At 48.4% G+C, this 18,845-nt stretch overlaps 5 protein-coding genes across 7 annotated transcripts; 2 read left to right on the top strand and 3 right to left on the bottom strand.

Moving 5' to 3' along the window:
* Positions 1-94: 94 nt before the first annotated feature.
* On the bottom strand, positions 95-4,561 carry H257_05581. Of its 2 annotated transcripts, XM_009830498.1 has the most exons (7): positions 3,925-4,561; positions 3,153-3,403; positions 2,759-3,100; positions 1,505-1,988; positions 743-1,017; positions 518-628; positions 95-280 (listed from the first exon to the last, which is right to left on the bottom strand). In XM_009830498.1, exons 1-7 carry the CDS (start codon positions 4,550-4,552, stop codon positions 155-157), a joined length of 2,217 nt encoding a protein of 738 aa, XP_009828800.1. In that variant the 5' UTR covers positions 4,553-4,561; the 3' UTR covers positions 95-154. The 2 variants fall into 2 exon arrangements, with proteins under 2 accessions (XP_009828800.1, XP_009828801.1); XM_009830499.1 differs by having other exon boundaries at positions 518-1,017.
* A 661-nt stretch (positions 4,562-5,222) lies between these two features.
* On the top strand, positions 5,223-7,327 carry H257_05580 (hypothetical protein; the record flags this gene model as incomplete). The annotated part of the gene is made up of 11 exons (XM_009830497.1): positions 5,223-5,339; positions 5,421-5,478; positions 5,529-5,566; positions 5,622-5,651; positions 5,710-5,746; positions 5,810-5,881; positions 5,963-6,076; positions 6,144-6,214; positions 6,344-6,494; positions 7,055-7,087; positions 7,137-7,327. 11 exons carry the CDS (start codon positions 5,223-5,225, stop codon positions 7,325-7,327), a joined length of 912 nt encoding a protein of 303 aa, XP_009828799.1.
* On the bottom strand, positions 7,287-9,009 carry H257_05579 (hypothetical protein; the record flags this gene model as incomplete). Its single annotated transcript, XM_009830496.1, has 9 exons — positions 7,287-7,524; positions 7,576-7,693; positions 7,768-7,900; positions 7,982-8,186; positions 8,246-8,287; positions 8,350-8,433; positions 8,513-8,582; positions 8,632-8,773; positions 8,868-9,009. The coding sequence occupies 9 exons, from the start codon at positions 9,007-9,009 to the stop codon at positions 7,384-7,386; spliced, it is 1,077 nt and encodes a 358-aa protein (XP_009828798.1). The 3' UTR covers positions 7,287-7,383.
* A 900-nt stretch (positions 9,010-9,909) lies between these two features.
* On the top strand, positions 9,910-12,629 carry H257_05578. Of its 2 annotated transcripts, XM_009830494.1 has the most exons (5): positions 9,910-10,960; positions 11,325-11,413; positions 11,467-11,558; positions 11,658-11,804; positions 12,172-12,629. In XM_009830494.1, the coding sequence occupies exons 1-5, from the start codon at positions 9,951-9,953 to the stop codon at positions 12,361-12,363; spliced, it is 1,530 nt and encodes a 509-aa protein (XP_009828796.1). In that variant the 5' UTR covers positions 9,910-9,950; the 3' UTR covers positions 12,364-12,629. The 2 variants fall into 2 exon arrangements, with proteins under 2 accessions (XP_009828796.1, XP_009828797.1); XM_009830495.1 differs by having other exon boundaries at positions 11,658-12,629.
* A 1,539-nt stretch (positions 12,630-14,168) lies between these two features.
* Positions 14,169-18,335, bottom strand: H257_05577 (hypothetical protein). The gene has a single exon (XM_009830493.1). The coding sequence runs from the start codon at positions 18,164-18,166 to the stop codon at positions 14,207-14,209; it is 3,960 nt and encodes a 1,319-aa protein (XP_009828795.1). The 5' UTR covers positions 18,167-18,335; the 3' UTR covers positions 14,169-14,206.
* Between the last annotated feature and the right edge of the window lie 510 nt (positions 18,336-18,845).

The raw sequence follows: 18,845 nt of genomic DNA, 5'->3' as shown, positions 1-18,845 counted from the left end.
ACGTCATATAAAACTACAGGTCCGCAAGGCTAGTTGTGTCAGTGACGGAATGGTGGTGGACGGACAACCGAATGCGAGATATCATCATGTTTGCTTGCCTTTTGAAGTCAAATCAAGTTCTTCTTTTGGAATGTTTATCCGTTCACTCTAGTGTTTAGTCGAGAGCTTCCAGTTCGGCCAACATGGTTCGATCCAGCATGATCCCGCGAGATTCGGCACGGGCCACGCACGCCCACATGAGCTTGGACTTGTTGGCTGCAATACACGCTCGAATGGCAGCCTAATTATGGCATCAGTCTCCCTACCCTTATCTCGTCTATATATATATATAAATAATATATATTCAAAGCAAACATTGTTTTTCATGCCCTTTGAATGTATATGTATATATATATCCAGTATATATATATATATAATGTGCGTGGATAAGTAAATATATATATAATGTGCGTGGATATATATATATAGATTCAACGCATGTTTGTTTTCGAATATGTAAAAATATGATTGTTCGTACCTGATACACGACACCGTTGTCTTGGACAAGGCCCAACGTGCTCATACTAGCCAAGAGCGACACAAACGCAGTCGGGTCCCGCTGGTTGTGGGCATGTTGTGCAAAGCAAACCTAGTAATAATAATAATAATATCCATCCCCATGTGAAACGAAAAAAACCCAATCAAACAGGCCCCAACGTATATATATATATATATAAATCTCTTCGAAATAGCAGTCACGTACAGCAAACACATTGGGCGACACTTCGATCGAGTGCTGCTGCGCGTGATGAAGGAGGGCGTGGGCGGTAACCATGTCCAAGTCTGGGACGACCTGGCGCAGCATCTTGCGGTAGACCCCGCGCCCCATGTGGATGCGATTCGCCACGAGAATCTCAAAGATACTTGCCGTAGAAGGCCAAGTAACCGGCTGGTCTTCTTCTGTCGTTGAAGGCGGTTGCTCCAAGAAATACAAGGCCACATTCCGTTGAATGTGTCGGTCGGGAATCACTCGCGCCGCTAATAATACATGCATATATTGTCAAATTGATTCGAAACTGGAGCAGCCGTCAGCAGAATCGAATGGCTTCAGAGAAGGGATACGAAAGAACCAATCAAATAATCACGTTCTAGAGAATTTCTGCCAATCCAAACGTTTGAACTAGACTAACTGTCCCTCCGCATTGGCCAAAACCATATATATTTATATATATACTAATATTTGTATCCTATAGTTTGTACAAGCTTGAATTGGATCAAATGGATTTCATTTGGCGAATTGACATCACAAGTCCAAATGTGAGTGAAATGCACAATATATATATCCCAATCAAAGAGAGGTTTTTACACGAGTTTTCATCGGTGACAAAATAACATATATATGTCCAGATGTATGGCCCTTGTCTAGGGTTTTTGATATGGTCATATATCATGCCAGATGGCCTTGCATCGAGATGGACATTTCGACATGTCCAGCTAATACAGTACTACGTAGAATAATCAATACCTGCAAGGACAACCGCCAGCCCGTCATGTTTGACGTTAGTGGACACCCACGACGTTGTTGTTTGTATGGCTAGCGCAGTGTCCATATCTCCTACATGAAGAGCAGCTTTCATGGCCGCCACGACGGCTTCGTCCAGTTGGCTGTCGGTCGCCGGTGCAGATGTTGCGTTGAGGTGCTCCAGATGGGCGATAAAGCGGTCGAATGCCGGTCGGAGCACTTGTTTTGCACTGCACGAGTTTTGTTCATACTCCAGCAACACGTGGTCGATGGGACGCTTGGTTTTGGAGAAGAAGAGCGTCCAGAGTTCCAGGGGTACGAGCATTTCGTGGATATCTTCGAGCCAGGCAAAGACAGACGACGCGAGCTCAACGTGGCCGTTAAAGCACAACGCCCGCGCCAGTTTACGAAACAATCCAGACGTTTCAAACGACTTGCTCAATGCATTGGGCAGATGACCAAGCAAATGGGCCATGGCTGTAGCCACCTAAAGATGTAAGTTGTTGTTTTAAACAGGGGTTCGAGACGTCTTGTATATATATATATATATATTATATATATATGGTGGTGTTTATTCCAAACCACACACAACCAAATACAGACACAAGCATCGGTGGAAGAATGGAGTCAATCAGATTGCAGGAAATTCACCAACATCGCATTCATAAAGGTCCATACAAACTTCAGTACAAAGAATCGACCGATGGATTTCGCGATGCAGCACAAAAAGGTCCAAATGTGGAGTAAAAGGTCCATACAATATTGTCTAGTCGATATATATTCGACATTGGAGTGTTTGGGTACCCAATCGAATGAACAGAATCACTAAATCAATCGATATACGACCAATCAAAACCATGAACACTAATCAAGTGACCAATCAAGTTCACTCTTCAACCAATTCAACACCGAATTAGTGTGTTACTCAAATTAGTGTGATACTGGACGATCTTTACAACAGTCAGAACAAAGAATCGATCGATAGATTTGGCGAATATGCACAAAAAGGTCCAAATTTGGGTAAAAGGACAATACTAGTATTGTCGATTTGATACAAATTTGGGGAGCGGGTGCAATCGAATCGCGCCGACCAAACCGATCCACAATCGATCGGATTGGTTGAATTTCATTGAGAAGGTTTTGATTGGCTAATAATTTTGAGCTCATCTGAAGTAGCCAATCAAATCGATTTAAATTCCAACGAGAAACCACCCCACAACACGAAATTTCACTCGAAAGCACAATACTAGTGCATACCTCTGTGGACACTCTAGGATGCAAATACAGCGCCACGATTGCGCTTTCGTCTGCCGTTGCTACGTCCGTTGCTGAAACGTCGGTACGAATCGCTTCCAAAGCCGACGTCACCCATGTCAACCCAATATCCGTGTCTATTTCCGAGTGTTCTTCATAGTAGCTCTTTGCCGTGTTGGACAAGGCCAGTCCCAGCGCGACGCGGCCCTGACGAAAGCATTGCCGGACGCCCGTGCGTACAATTTCCATCGATTCATCATGGTCCAGTCGATTTTGAAAGATAGACGGCAGGCATTGCAGCAACACCGGCGCCGCAGACTCCATCGGCGCAGTTTGCAGCCACGACTATAACAACACCGCGATGTGATTGGCTAAAATTCCAAACATTTGGACCTACCAGATACACGTGTGGCTCCATCGCAAGCCCTCGGTCCACTACAGCGTACTGCAACAGCGGCACCACATCCTGCCGGACCAATTCCAAATCCGCAGCCAGCTGATGAAGCAGCGAAGATGGAGGAGTGGCCTTCATATGTCGCTTGAAGATGTTCAGAATGGACTTGGCCACGATCTTGTGGTCGTAATGAAAGTACCGGACAATCGACGCAGCATCCGTTTGAATGTCCATTGTATTTGTTCGTGGTGTGACTACAATGTATGAGAATATGAGAACGAACGCCTTAATGTTTAGTTGAGTTTAAATTAGCCAAGTGGGGGGAATGGCTGCAATTGCCGACAAATCGAGCAATGTCGTAGGATTGGCTGAAAGAAATAAAGGATGCATTTTGATTGGCTATAAAGAATGAATGTTGCCATCATGATTGGCTATAAAGAATAAAGATGGTTGTAATGCTGCAGTCGCACAGGGACCTCTTAAAACCTTATAGTGAGTTTATATCCTATTTCAAAGGCCCAACACAACCACCGCCGGATATTCGAAAGAGGATATTAAACTAAAATAAATGTTAAGACTAAATATTTCTACTGAACACACAATATGTAGTTGACATTTTGAAAATGAAAGGCATGATAGAATCGATATATATATATATATATATCGAAAACAAGTCAAGATATATAATAAGAATCGTACGAAAAAAATATTTTTTACACAACAAATATCCGACACAGTTCAAAATGATACCATAGTAACACCAAAGCACTACTACCTCCATCGTAGACACATTGCAAACATGTGAGCATGTGGATGACATGCGTTGGTAGCGTATGCACGAAGCGAAGTTCTTGCAGCTTCAGAAAGAAGGTGACAGCCGCGCGATTCGCGCCACATTCGATGAGCACGGTGACAAAGTCGAGAGGGGACAAAGGAAGGGGCGTCAAGTCATTGTGTACGACATGGGCGAGGGATGTGGCCAACTTGGATAGCGAGTGATCGCGGCAATGATGGACACACGCGTCGAATACGTCGGACGGGACCTCGGCATGCGACGATACTGCGAGCGACACTAACGAAGGAATCAACGACGTGTCAGTCTCAAGCGCTTGTCTTAGTGCCAGTCCGACGTAGATTCTGTCGTCGCGGGAAGGTTGTCGAGTTCCTTGTTGTAGGAGTAGTGTTGTTGCTGCCGACACATCGTTGTTCGCGAGATGGTGGGCAATGAGGCTGCTTGGAGCGGGATCGCGAGTTCCGTTGAAGGCATTTACTTGGGCGACGGTAGCCCCATGACCCTTCAGTGCGTCTAATTGACGTTTCTTGCCATGTGAGGAATAATGGGCTCCCAAGCGCCGCGCAGTTGACGGCGCCGACGATCGGCGCCAAACTCGTTGGAGTAGCATCCTTCAAACTCGCAACATGGAAACGCTGTGGTTGATGATCCGGATACTTGTTTCCGGATAACTGAAATCACCAAACCATCGGCGATTTACTATAGTATACTGAGCATAAGCTATATTTTAAAAAATGGCGCCAAAGTTATCTCATTCTTCGATCAGCCACCAAGCTTGCATGCAGGAAGCAAGGTCTCATGAGTACCGTACACCAATTATCCTTGGCAGTGGAAGCCTTGGGTACCCGTCGTAACATGAAGCTCCTTGCGGTAATTGACAACATGCTCCATGGTGGCCGAAGTCCTGAAATGGGTGTGGAACGAGCCTTTGGGTGACTAGGGGTGTGATGAGCGGGCTGTCGTGGGCGATAGTCATTTGAGGATTCAATGGAGCAAGCCTGATTCGGTATTGCATGCATGCATCGATCGAAGTTTGCTATGGAGAGTTTATGCGTCTTTCATGCGAATGTAGTCAAAAGCTGATTTACCGTCGTTGCTCGATTTTCTCGCCACCCGCAGTGTTCACTGCGGTAGGTGGAATACAGGAAGTATTCAACTTATTGTGTGCGATGTCTACTTGGTGTACAGTTGAAGTACGAACGTATGTCTTGTAACGAGGCTTGATGGTCCAGTCTTTTTTTAGACAGCTACTGTATTTCCGCGGCGGCATTCATCACGACATGGGGACGCAGTGGAGCAAGGCCATCCACGGCACTCCCGACTACCCTGTGGGCGATGAAATGCAGGAACTCTTCGAATCGCTGGGGTTCACCGTTTATGACATGAACAACATCTACGTCCTCTTCAACGCGATAAACCAAGGCACATGATACTTGTGCATCGTCATGCCGCCAAATCGATGCATACTCACGATGTAGTATGCATTACTAGACAAGTCTGGCGCCATCAACGTATACGAATTCCTCGAATACTTTGGTATGCACTGATCCCGGGATAGATGTCGCACATTATGTTGCTACTGATAGAGCTCACCAAGACCGAGTTTTCCAGAAAGACCTTCAACGTACCTTCTCAATTCATGCGATCTGTGGTATCTCATGCATTCTGTCCTGCCTTAGCTCATGGACAAAGATGGCAGCGGGCAAGTCGTACGTCGTCCGCGATATCATTCGTGCTAGTTGTTTTCTTGACGAGTTATCCTCACAGGACTTTGAAGAATTCGTGCTCGCGCTGTGGAATTTCTGTACGTGTTTTGCTCTTCGTAAATTACGCTGATATTTATTCGTTGTGGATGTCGTCATTGTAGGCTCGTTCACCCAAGAAAGCCTCACGCGATACTCGTTTAGTCTGTACGACTCGGACGGCAGCGGTGAAATCGGTATTACACTTGTTTATTGTGTGTTAGTGGTGAATTCAACCCTGTATAGTTAGTTCAATCACGAAATGGACTTGGTGCTAGATTTGAACGAGGCCGAGTACTTTGTCCAGGAAATGTGGGGAGGCAAGTGGCACACCAACAAGAACGCCGAGCACATCATGAACAAACTGACTGCTATAGCTACCGCCAGCGACGGTCCGTCCAATGTCATTAACACCACCGTTGGCTAAACGTCAGTGAACCGCTTACTTTACATGCATAGGGTGCATCCCCATTGAGAAATTTGTCCATTTTGCCCATGATAACCCTCTCATGATGTTTCCCGCATTCCAGGTAGGGTCGGTCTCAGCACTCTATCGAGTGCATGGGCTTGTTTCGAACCCTTGTTCATTTCGATTATCACCTGATATCCCATCAAAATATACTTCCATAACAGTAATGGTGCCCGTGAATTCGTACTAGATCCAACACGACATGATGGACAAGATATTAGGCGAACACTTTTGGACGAAAATCGCAGATCAGCGGCAAAAGAACCAGCGCACGGACAGCAAATTCAAATGCATTGAAGACATCTTGCAAGGCTTTAATGCCAACCACGCCGTGCTTCGGCGTACGTTTTCTATTTGTTTTTAATCATTTTTATTCATCATATACTAAAAACATATTTTTAAGGGTGGAAATGGATCACGCCCCAATTTTTGCCCAATTAATATTTCGAAAATTTGGTTCAAAGTAATTCAAATAATTTAGTTGTCATGTATTTTTGACTGTCTGGATCAAACTGATTTCGAAAGAAATCTACGATTATCAGTTATTGCCAACTTTCAGAAAAAAGTCCCATGAATCTCTTTTTTATTTTTTGGCGAAAAACGAGATATTTGGCATAATATAGAATTCTCTAAATTGGATCCAGACAGATACTTTTTCATTTTTTGGCGATTTCTTAGAAAATATCGTAGAATTTGGCCCTTTTCTTGACATCCAGACCCATCCTAAACCTTCTTTTAGTAAAAGGTCATCCAGGGATAAAATTAAGAATGTAGGAAAAGGTCATCCAGAGATAAAATTAAGAATTCGATTCGTCTGACCTATCTATTAATATCTATCCTCCATTCATTCCACCACCACAACAATATATCAGGGTCGGTCTATTAATTCAGTTTTGTGTAGAGGTCAAGGACGTCCTATCCGAAACGAGCACTCGTACGTGGATTGCTAGGAATCTTAACCCAGGTGATGATGATGATGATAGGATCTCAGAGGTTTTCGTTTGCCGAATCGTTTCGGTCCAAAGTTGGCGCGCTCAGCCAACGACACAAATATGCAAAGAAACCCCCTCCCGATACCCCGCCCGTGGTCGTGCAGGTGAAAAAGAAACACAAAAAGAAGCCCAATCAAGGCAAGATGATGGCGGTACCAGCAACGAAGCCGCTGGTCCAGTGAAGTGTTACAGTAGATCTGCATAACTGTCTGTACATACTTATCAACATGGAGGATCATCACGAGCCGCCGCCGGTACACAGTCCCCACGTCGTGTCGGCTATGGCAAGCAACGTCTGCAGCTTTGCGTCGACATGGCTACTACTACTACTACTGCTTGCGCTGGACGACTCCATGGTATTGGTGTTCGAGGAATCGGCCTACGAGATTGCAACAGTCATGGACCAATGAGCTCAGGGATACGATAGTACCGAAGGCGGCAGCAGCAGCACCATCACGACATGCAATCGATCCCATCCAAGGACCAACCAATTGGTGGAGGCCTCAGGTATTATCGTTCTGGAAGGAGGGTTGCTTGATGGTATGGTCCTGGTTGGTATCCATACCATCATCATGACAACGAAAAAGGTGTCTGTGGATTGTAGTGGAGTTGGTTCTCGTACCTAGTAGTAGCAATACTAGTAGCTACTAACCCCTCGACAGTCGACAGAGTCCACGTGGCGTCACGTTTATCTCCAAGCGTGCACTCCAAAAGGATATGCCGTCGACTCGGCAAGTTCTGCTCGTCCTGGTGAACTATAGACGTGATATATGTAAAGACTTGATAGTAGTGTGGGTGGTTTCCATCATGATTGCTTATGTTGATGATATACGTACCAATGATAGGAGAATTGCCAGGTAAGACTTGATGTAGGGAAGGAGGACGACGTAGTACGGGCGTTCGCCATAACGCATGCCACCTCCGCTTCCACTTGGAAGTTGCTGTGGCGACCATGATGGAGTTGGCATGAGATTGCCGATTTACATGACGAGGGAGCGGCGTGGCTTCTGCCTGTCGAACGTCCGCTGCGTGGGTCTCAATCTACACAGTTCACCGTACAGAGATGGGAAATGGGTCTTTTGTGAGATATATAGTATGACCTTGGGCGGAGTGCAGTACACGACAAGTGTGGACGCTTGGAACTACGATCAACGGTTGCCACGTCATGTGAAATGAATGGACACAAACGATCGATCGTACGTACGACGGGGCAAAGAGTTGTGCCGATATGGCGCATCGAATCGACGAGGACATCGTGGAGGATGATGTGGAGGCGCTTGCCTTGGCTCTACAATGGCGGTATATATATAGTGAAATGGATGGTTTTGAGGTAAGTTCGTTGCTACGGGTATGCTTGCTTCTCTTACAGCTCGAGATTCAGACGGAATCGTGTGCAATCGACTATTCACGGCGTCGGCAAATCGGTGGGTTGTCCACCTAGTCCATGTTGTCTAAGAACCTTTGGTAGAGTGCGCATATATGGCACCAGTGATCGTGTTGGGAAAACACTTGGGGAGATGCAAATCCCACCACAAGCCACTGCTTGGCTGGTGCTACGCCAAACACGAGGCGCTGGGAACGAGTCTCATATTGATGCAAGGTGCCGCCACCGCTACGGGTCACTGACCCTACGAGTGTGAACCGACGGAGACTCTTGGTTGATGATGGATGATAGATCATCATGCATGACTGCATGTTGTTGGAGGTGATGTGACATAGTACCAGCGTAGTTGAATATGGCAAACAATAGCGCGGCCAAGTTCATGTGTGTCTTGTGGGGATGGCGCGTTGAAAACGAAGCTGCCAATGCCTTGCTATACACCAAACCTCCACCCCGCAAGTCCACGACCATCACGCCGTCCATCCTTCTTTCTCTCGACCAGTATGTTGCAAGGTCGAGTTATCGGGTGTGAAACGGCCAACGGTTACACGAATCACCACTTCCGCATCTACGAGGCGGATACGTGGCGCCTTGTGGGTTATCAAGCCTCTCGAGAAGCTCATGCATGTCAGTCAATATGTACACCACCCACCCCGGCGAGGACTCCATGTGTAATACTGACAGTGAAGTATATATTTAATACTACTATATGTATATATATTACTGTACTGTGTCGACATTTCGACTGGTTCGAGCCTGTCACAGAGACCAAGAGCATCGAGTTGACAGTACCTGCACGTATGTAGCTGTGCTCATTTACCGGTAGAGTCATTCGTGCGGAAGAATACTGTACAGAGCCCAAGCACCAAAAGTCACGAACGTTCGGATGTGTAGTCGTCCCAACCGAGCTGCCTAACTTGTAGCCACTTCTATCACTCAAACTCTGACCACCCCATGCGACCTTTCTAGGGAAACCTTCCTTCCCGCCATCTCTTGCACGCCTTCCGGTAGCGTCCTTCCTCCATGAACCCCTGTTATGCATGCCTCCCGCTCCATCGATCAAGGACCATTCCCCACTTGAACTGATGGGCACCAGCCGATCATAGATGCACACATTATTACAAGGGCAGGGAACATTCCATTTCAAATGAAACGTTCTTGTTCACAAAAGGTGATGCTGTACACCTTCTTTTTTGCGATATATTGTACCAATTGTTGTCCTATTGTTGGTCACGTTTTGTTATTGCATGGTACGACCACAAAAGCGGTATTTTATGTTGCCTCTATACTTGAGCTTTGTATGCTAGGACCTAGGGGGGAATTAAAATTGTGCCCGATCTATACGCGGCTGTCGTCATGGCAATGTCATTCCTCCTGTCACCACTACCTTGGTCATTTGTACTTCAGTTGATAAGCAGACCAGGATGAGTCAAGCGCTGCAGCAATCGCTGGGGGAGTCCGAAGTGTTCGAGCTCGTGTGCGACTACCTCCGCTCGCGCAAGTTCTACAAAGCAGAGCAGGCCCTTCTTCATGAGCGCCGGCTGGCTATGGAGAACTCATCGTACGACACTGGCGGACTGCGCGACCAAGCCTCGTCCGCGGCAATCCCTGCGCCGTTGAAGCCATCCCTCCTGGAGAGCCTTCTCGAGCGCAGTTACGTGACCAACTTTGTCTCTGGTGAAGGTGACGAAGAAGAACACGAGCACAAACGCAACCGGTCACATCTCGACGGCACCGTCGACGACGTCACTCTCGCCGAGCCCGACCACGTTGACGATGACGCAGACGAAGTGTATGGCCTCAGCACCCAACTCGTGTCCTTCGAAGCATGCAAGGACGACCCGTACGGGTCGGCGACCATGCCCATCTACCAAACGTCCACATTTGCGCAGAAATCCGCCACGGAATTCGGCGCGTACGATTATACGCGCAGTGGCAACCCCACGCGCGCGGCGTTGGAGCGGCAGATGGCAGAACTCGAGAAAGGCCATCGCGCGTTCGCGTTCACGAGCGGGATGGCGGCACTGAGCACCATCTCCCGCCTCGCCAAGGCGGGCGAACACATTGTGCTGTCGGATGACTCGTATGGCGGCACGTACCGCCTCCTGTCCAAGTTGACGGCCAAAAACGGTGTGCATGTCAAGTACGTCGACCTGAGTGGCCCCGCGGGTCCCGCGAACCTCCGCGCGGCACTCAACTACGAAACCAAACTGGTCATGATGGAGAGCCCGACCAACCCCATGCAGCGCATCTGTGACATCGCGGCGTTGGCGGCGGTGTCGCATGAATTTGGTGCACTCCTTAGTGTCGACAACACGATGATGAGTCCCATTTTGCAAAACCCGCTGGACCTCGGCGCCGACATTTGCATGCACTCGGCCACCAAGTTTGTGTGCGGCCATTCAGACACCATGTCGGGGATTGTGATTGCCAAGTACGTGAACATGTCACGATGACATCTCATCCGAAAAGTGATATATGACGCGATCGGTTGACACGTGATTGGTGTATGGTATTGTCGTTTTACCCAATATTTCGACTTTTGTGCTGATACGTGACTTTTGCATGTGAAGATCATCCAGTATCACACTCATTTCAGTCACACACTAATTCGATGTTGAATCGGTCGAAGCGTGGATTTGATTGGCTACTTGATGATTGTTCTGGGCTTTTGATTGGCCGTATATCGATTGTCTGCCGATTTGATTCTTCTGCTCATTCGATTGAGCCCCCCCCCCTCCAATTTCGAATCGGATATTGAATGGACTTGAGAATAATACTGACGGTGGAATATATAGGGATCCCGAGTTGTGCCGCGATTTGTACTTTGTCCAGAATGCCGAAGGCACGGGGCTGGCCCCCATGGATTGCTGGCTGCTGTTGCGCGGTACGTTTCTCCAGTCGTTTCTCCGAAACTTTGCTAACTTTACCTCGAATTAGGTGTCAAGACTATGGGATTGCGTGTGCTCACGGCGCAGTCAAATGCTATGCGTGTGGCGTCGTTTTTGCATGCGCATCCTGCTGTCACCAAGGTAAACAATACCGTTTTATCTTTCTACCAGCAGCGCGTTTTGAAATATATATAATCATGGACATATATATATATATATTCATATTTCGTGCGATGGTAGGTCTATTACGCCGGTCTACCGTCGTACAAAGACAAGGCGATCCACGACAAACAAGCCCGCGGCGCTGGGTCCGTCATTACATTTTGCACCGGTGACTTGAAATTATCTCAACACATTGTGACCAACACCAAGTTGTTCAAAATCACGGTAAAAAATACTATTGTGCATAATTTCACCCACGTTTGAACTTTGAGTCAATTTGCCAATAACGTTTGACTTGACAATCTATACTATACAATGAGTTTAGCATATATCCGGTTTTGCCCAACTGAACTGAATCTGTACTTGGGATTGGCCGAAATTCACCAGAACGTCATTTGATTGGCTTAAGCGGTTCATTATTTCATTCTCTAACAGTTTCGATTCTGGTGTTTCGAATCGATTGGACAATACTAATTAGTACCTACCACATATCTATCTATCCTCGTATCCTTTCATATACATATATATATATATATATATATATATTCCTTGATGGAAAACAGCGCTCTTGACACTGTTTCTAACTTTTTAGGTCAGTTTTGGCAGTGTGAACTCGCTCATTTCGCTGCCGGGTGTCATGTCCCATGCCAGCATCCCCGAAGAAGTGCGCAAGGCGCGGTCATTCCCTGAAGATCTCATCCGTCTGTCCATCGGCATTGAGGACATCCAGGACCTGATCAACGATCTGCAGCGCGCGTTCCAAAGCTTCAGCACGTCGGCGTAGATAGAGCGAGCGCGTGTATGCGGCATGTTTTGCGCATGGGATTCCGCGACGATTCGTCCATCGGTGGTTCAACTTCCCCTCTTAAGTGCAGGGCAAAGACGACCCGTCCTTGGTCCAACGCCATCGTCGCCCGCCATGTGTGACGCGGTGTTGCCTTGTATAGTTAGAAAGAGACATAATAAATAGTCGACTATGTAGAGATAGCCCCCCCTTTTGGCGTCGAGATGATGGTGTACTTGTCTTTCAAGTTTGAAGGGTATTCCAAGAATCGGTTACTTTATTTCGTGCATTCCATTTTTGCTCCTTATGGGTTCCAGACGCACTAAAATGACTACATACAGTGTACAGTAGTTAACAGTGGTCGAAGGCATCGAGGGAATATTTATGCATTTCTTAAGGTCCAGATGGCCTTTTTCAGGGAAACTTCTTGTGTGCTCATACTAAACGCCATATAAAAAACGTTCTTTGGATGTCAGGTGTAGAAATGAATATCTTGTGAGATATATCACAAAACATGACGGAAATGAGGCACTTACAAATAATAACCTATATCGTTTAATAGTATTAATTTTGACGTTTATACAGGAAAGCTTATATGAGTAGTACTCTCAAATATAATATTTTGAAATAACCCTAATCCCGATACCCTATAAATCTGGAACCCATAACCAAAAACTATGCCATCATCGGGAGTTTTGTCGCAGAACAAAATGGACCGATTTGGTCCAAGTTTTGACGGTGGTTTGTGCTCATTGTGAAGTCTTGACAAAGTCGTGGCATCCGCATTGACGTTGCGCGGCAGCGACGGATAGAGATCCTAGCATTGTACAGGTCGGTCTTTGTAGATACTAACTTTAGTATAGAAGCGTGGAAGCCCAACGCGCGATGATTGGTTGGTTGAAGGTGACTGACTTTACAGGCACTTTCGTAAAACAAGTTGTTTGCCATTTTCATTCTGGCAAACAACTACAGTACTTGCTTTACGTCAACACGTCAAGGTGCTTGCCGCAATGAAACTGAAGCATCTATGACCGCATACATGACCTCCCATCCGTGATCACAACAATCATTAACTACTCCGAGTAATTTAGAACGTTAGGGATATAGTTAGGCTACACTGTAATCGTCGCCCTGTCCAATGATTCAAAGCTATGCCTACAACACTTGATCTGTACTAATTTAACGTTAATACTGAACGTGGAAAACAAGGGCGCTCTCAACTACACGATGTATATACTCCCATGTCACATCCTAATATGGCATGCATCGTGATGAACTGGTGGTTGCACAGCTTACGTTGGCCTACCGGTAGTCCTCCTACTCGATTAGTTAGCGGCTGAAATAAAGTAAGGGTCGTTTTATGCTGCTGAAATGCATTACCGTTGTTTTAACTTCACAGTGTCAATCGGGCTTATATTATTTTAAACGTCTGGTTGTTTAACGCAGTTGCAGTGAACGGGGACTGGCGTGCCTTCGATCTCTGATCCTGCTACCAGTGATTGGGAAATCGTCATCGAAGATATATCTTTTTCTTTTATCGATTTTGACATCGTATCGTACAGTACCTAGATTTAGAAATAATATATATCGCTTATCGAAAAGCTATCTCGAAAAGCTATCTCGATATAACATCGTATCGAACGCAATGGTGCAATATCATATCGATATCGCAACGCCACTACGATATTCGATATATATCGATATCGGATGTATAACGTGGTTGTGGCTAGCCAGCGATAGATATGTGGCCTATCGTCAACATGAGGTTGGCAACCCAATCAATCCATCAAAAGAAACAATCACAATTCACTGTAAATACGGCTTGTGTTTATTTATATTATAGCTACTGCTTGTCCAAGCTATACCCGCCTTCGGTGACGAGTTCAAAGAAGATGCCTGTGCCAGCGTGAACCAGCGCTGCGGGTGTGTCGTTCTGGACCAATTGACCTTGGTCAAACACGAGGATGCGGTCGCAGTCCAGCACCGTGTCGAGGCGATGGGCGATGGTGAGCACCGTGGACGACGCAAACTCGGAGCGCACGACCTGCTGCAGGAGCTGGTCGGTGTCGTGGTCGATGGCTGCCGTGGCTTCGTCCAGGATGACGATCTTGGCCTGGCGCAACAAGGCGCGGGCCATGCACAGCATCTGGCGCTCGCCCACGCTAAAGTTCTCTCCGTTTTCTTCCACGGGTCCCAGCAGCTTGTCCGAGTCGGCGCCGATGCGACCAGCCAGCTGCACCTTTTGCAACGCGAGCCACAGCTGGTCGTCGTCGTACTCGTCGAACGGGTCCAAGTAGTTGCGCAGTGTGCCTTTGAACAGGACGGGGTTCTGGGGGATGATGGCCAAGTGGCTGCGCAGGTTGTGCAGGCCAATGTCGGCGATGTCGATGCCGTCGATGCGGATGTGGCCGGCCGCGACGTCGTTCATGCGGAACAACGACATCATCAAGCTGGACTTGCCCGCGCCCGTCCGTCCGACGATGCCCACCTTTTCGCCCCCATTGACTGTGAAACTCACGTCTTTCAACACGAGGGGGTCCGTGGGTTTGTAGCGGTAGCTCACATTGTCAAACTGCACTTGGCCTTGGGACGGCCACGGCGTCGACGCTTCGTCCAATGGCGTGTGTCGCTCGCCTTCTTTGGTCAGCCCGATGTACTCGTGCAGTCGCTCAGGGGCGATCAGCGCCGTCTCCATCCGAGCCCAGGCGCCGACCAACTCTGCCAAGTTGGCAGGAATGCTCAAACCATACGTAATCACGAGCCCAATGAGCCCTGCACTGATGGCGTCGTGCATGACCACAACCCCCATCAAAAGCCCAAACACGATCGAGCAACCGATGAGCTGCACACGCAACGCAAACCACTCATTCGAAGTCACGATGACGAAACGAGCAGCCACATATGCTTCCAGGAGGTCGTCGTGTAGACGGTTGAAGCGACGGAGGTACTTTGGACCAAAAGCTCGGATGGTCGTGGAGCCGTCGATGCCTTCGCTGACCAAACTGAACAGCGGTGACCGCGTCGTCTTCTCGATGCGGTTCACTTCCCGCAACGGGGACAAGTAGAACGAACCCAATAAGTAGTACAAAGCTACGAGTGGCAACACGATCAGTCCCATCCACTGGGTGATAACGATGGTCGTGACAATCTTGGTGATCGCAGTGGCTGTTTCTGCGAGCAGGGGTGCAAACATGAGCGGAATGACCATGTCCACTTGAGTGATGTCGTCGCCGAACCGATTGAGAACGCGGCCGATGGGGTTGGTGTCGAAGAATGACATGGGGGCTTCCGACACACTGTGCAACATTTCCCAAAACAGCTTCTTCGCGCCGCGCAAGCCATACATCAGCACGGACGCGAGTTGTACCAACGTCGCGAGGAAACCACCTATGACGAGAATGCCGTAGATAAGCATGTTCTGGTTCGTGTTGGCTCGAAAGGCCTCTGGGGACAGCGTCGTGCTTTGATTGGACCAGTGGGACAGCCACATGTCGCCACTGACCTTGACGACTTCGACAATTAGCGTCAGAAACAGCATCACAGCCATGGAACCCCAGCCTCCGAACGCCCGGATGTACTCAACCACGACGGCCTTGGACACGCGACCTTCGGCACGCCCTTCTTCCACCACGAGGGTTCCCGATTGTTCCTCCGTCGTGTTCAGCAGAGTTTTGTCATGGCTGTCGTCGTTGTTGTCAGGCTTGACGACCAAGTCGTCGAGAATATCCTGGCTATCCACCGCCCAGTAGGCCGTGGGGGGAGGCAAGGGGGTGACAGATGAGACTGGCTTGGGCGAGTTGGTGCGGTTGCGAGGCGGCGTGGACTCGGTGACGGCTCCGTCTTGGACGAGGAATGTGCGATGAACGTGGGGGGACTGGATGATGTCGTGGCTATGGGTGACCAAGAGGATGGTTTTGTATCGCAGCAGGCCGAGGAAACACTTGGTGAAGATCTCGTTCTGCACGATGGCGTCCACGGCGGATAAGGGCGAGTCCAGCACAAAGATGTCGGCGTCGCTGTAGCACGCGCGGGCCAAGCTCACGCGCGCCTTCTGTCCCCCCGACAAGTTGACGCCCTTCTGGCCGATTTCCGTGCGGTCCCCAGCAGGCAACCCTGCCATGTCCTTGGTCAACGCGCACGCTTCCACAACGTTGGCGTACTTGGCTGCGTCGAACGGCTTTCCAAAGAGGATGTTGTCTCGGATGGTGGCGTTCTGAATCCACGGCTGCTGGGCAAAGTACGCGACGTCGCCCCCCACGAACACCGTCCCAGCCAGTTTGCGCATTTCTCCGAGAAGCGCTGCACATAATGACGACTTGCCTTGGCCCACGGCGCCATGGAGGACTACGAATTGGCCTTGCTGGATCGTCAAATTGACGTCGGCAAAGAAGACAGAGGCAGCGTTGTTGTCCTTGGCATTAGATTCCAGGGCGATAGCGTCCACTAATTTCTTGTCAGTGGCGCTGTCCTTGTTGTCCGATGCGACAGTGTGCCAGCCAAATGAGCCTTGGTCAATGGCCAGCACCGTGCGGTCGGTGGCGTACTTGGCCTTGAGCGCGGCGTTGGAGGCCGGTGTCTGAACGTCCGACGGGTTGCATTCATCCATAAGCAGCACAGCGTTGATGCGCTTTACAGACACAAAGCACTGAACAGTAGACATGACGACCACCGGGAGACCAAAGAGGGCTTCTTGCAGGGACATGAACAGCGACAGAGTCGAAAATACGATCGCAACCGTCAGCGACTGGCCCATCCACAACGTAAACGTGGCAAAGATGGTGATCGTGACCAAGACAGGGGTGCTGAACAAAAAGACCATGAGCACTATGTAGTACCGAAAGAACTTCCAAATGGACACGATTTCCACGAGACGCAACTCGGTGAGCTTGGCGACGAACTTCTCTTCCCACGCGTTGAACTTGACGATCTGGATAGCCCCAAACACTTCGTTGACGACTTTCATGCGGTTGTCCTTGGCTTTGTACAAGTGATCTTGCTCTTTTCCCAGGAAGATGGCCACCACAGCGTTCAACGCGAGAATCACAACCACCACCGCGAGACCCACAAAGACGGACCACCCCACGAGCAAGTACAACAAGTAGAGCACGACGGCAATCTGCACCGGCACGATCCAAATGAGATTCATGTTGGTCGCAAACTGCAGGAGGTTGGTCACATCGGTAGAGAACAAGTTGGTGATGTCCCCCGTGGACTTTTCCTTCTTGGACTTGGCATTCAGCTTGAGCGCTTTCTCAAACAACATCGACCGCACACTCGAGCCGAGCTGGATACCGATCAGTCTGTTTATGAAGTTCATGTGCGCTTTCATGAAGGCACTTAGGACTTGAATGCCGTAGAGCGACAACACCAGCAGCGACGTGGAGGTGGCGTCAAATACTGGCTGTTGCACGGCCCGCACCACTTTCGGAAGCACGTAGGCAGGTCCGTAAAGGTCGCACGCCACACTGAACAGTTGCATGAGTGCAACGGCAACGAGTTTGACCCAGTAGATCGCGAAGAACGTGCGCAGGAGGCTGTTGTCGTGGGTGACGTAGACAGAGGCGTATTTGGAGGCCAGGGGCGCCGCCTTGTTAGATTCCTGGAGTGGCCACAAGTCTTCGGAGCTGAGTTGGCGTCGGTTGCCTTCCCGAAGGAGGGTGTTGGCCCACCCAAAGATGGCCTTGGAGAGGAGGTTGGCATTGTCGATAGGATGATGCGGGGCCAGGAGATTGGTACGGGGATGAGGGGTGTCCCCACGAGGACTCTTCACGATGGAGAAGCCTGTCGCCGTATCAGTTTCCATGACGGCTATGGAGTTGATTGCAAAATGAACGTGTTGTGTTATGTGGACTACCGGCGAGCTGGATGAGACATCCCAATCTTTATTTTGGTTATGGAGGTAGTTCGGTTCATTTGACACCTGTACAGTATCGTGATTACTCAAGTAGCAGCAGTTTCGTCTTCTGTTGAGCAGACGACAGTAATTGATCCAAGGACTTTACGATATTTCAAAGAAGCAGAACGTATTTAGGTCGAGAAAGCAGAACATATGTACATAGGACCTGGGCATTAGATGCGCCTTGGGGGGTTTGAAACGATCATCCTTGTCAACACGACATACATTCACCTGAGGCTGGAATGCATGTATTTTGACTAGCATTTCCATATGCATGCTGTAACTTCACTCACCATGTTCTCGCTTTGTTAGTGGTTGAAAATATAATCATTATAGCCAACCAAACACGCAAATTGTGTCACATCATCGTCGTGATATTTTGAATACAAGTAACGTTATGGATGAATGAATAATGCGAAAGGACGGACCAATGTCATTGTTTATTGACGGACCAATGTCATTGTTCTCTGTCTACTAGTAATTTCAGGAGGCTGCGGGAAATAATCAACTTTTCGATCCTCAAACGATATGGTAATACAGTACATTGTTCATCATCACCATACAACACACTAGAATCAAATCGAGT

The sequence above is a fragment of the Aphanomyces astaci genome, assembly GCF_000520075.1.
Source record: "Aphanomyces astaci strain APO3 unplaced genomic scaffold supercont1.10, whole genome shotgun sequence".
Lineage (NCBI taxonomy): Eukaryota > Oomycota > Saprolegniomycetes > Saprolegniales > Verrucalvaceae > Aphanomyces > Aphanomyces astaci.
The sequence above is the reverse complement of the archived record's forward strand: the minus strand, read 5'-3'. Positions and strand labels throughout refer to the sequence as shown.

Excerpts from the sequence above, each read along its gene's own strand:
- H257_05577 (XM_009830493.1), bottom strand. The coding sequence starts at position 18,166 with ATGGAAACTGATACGGCGACAGGCTTCTCCATCGTGAAGAGTCCTCGT.
- H257_05581 (XM_009830498.1), bottom strand. The coding sequence starts at position 4,552 with ATGCTACTCCAACGAGTTTGGCGCCGATCGTCGGCGCCGTCAACTGCG. Across the intron at positions 1,989-2,758 it reads ATCCTAGAGTGTCCACAGAG|GTGGCTACAGCCATGGCCCA; the intron begins GTATGCACTAGT and ends TTACATCTTTAG. Across the intron at positions 1,018-1,504 it reads GCTGGCGGTTGTCCTTGCAG|CGGCGCGAGTGATTCCCGAC; the intron begins GTATTGATTATT and ends ATGTATTATTAG.
- H257_05578 (XM_009830494.1), top strand. The coding sequence starts at position 9,951 with ATGAGTCAAGCGCTGCAGCAATCGCTGGGGGAGTCCGAAGTGTTCGAG. Across the intron at positions 11,414-11,466 it reads TTGCTGGCTGCTGTTGCGCG|GTGTCAAGACTATGGGATTG; the intron begins GTACGTTTCTCC and ends ACCTCGAATTAG. Across the intron at positions 11,559-11,657 it reads CGCATCCTGCTGTCACCAAG|GTCTATTACGCCGGTCTACC; the intron begins GTAAACAATACC and ends GTGCGATGGTAG.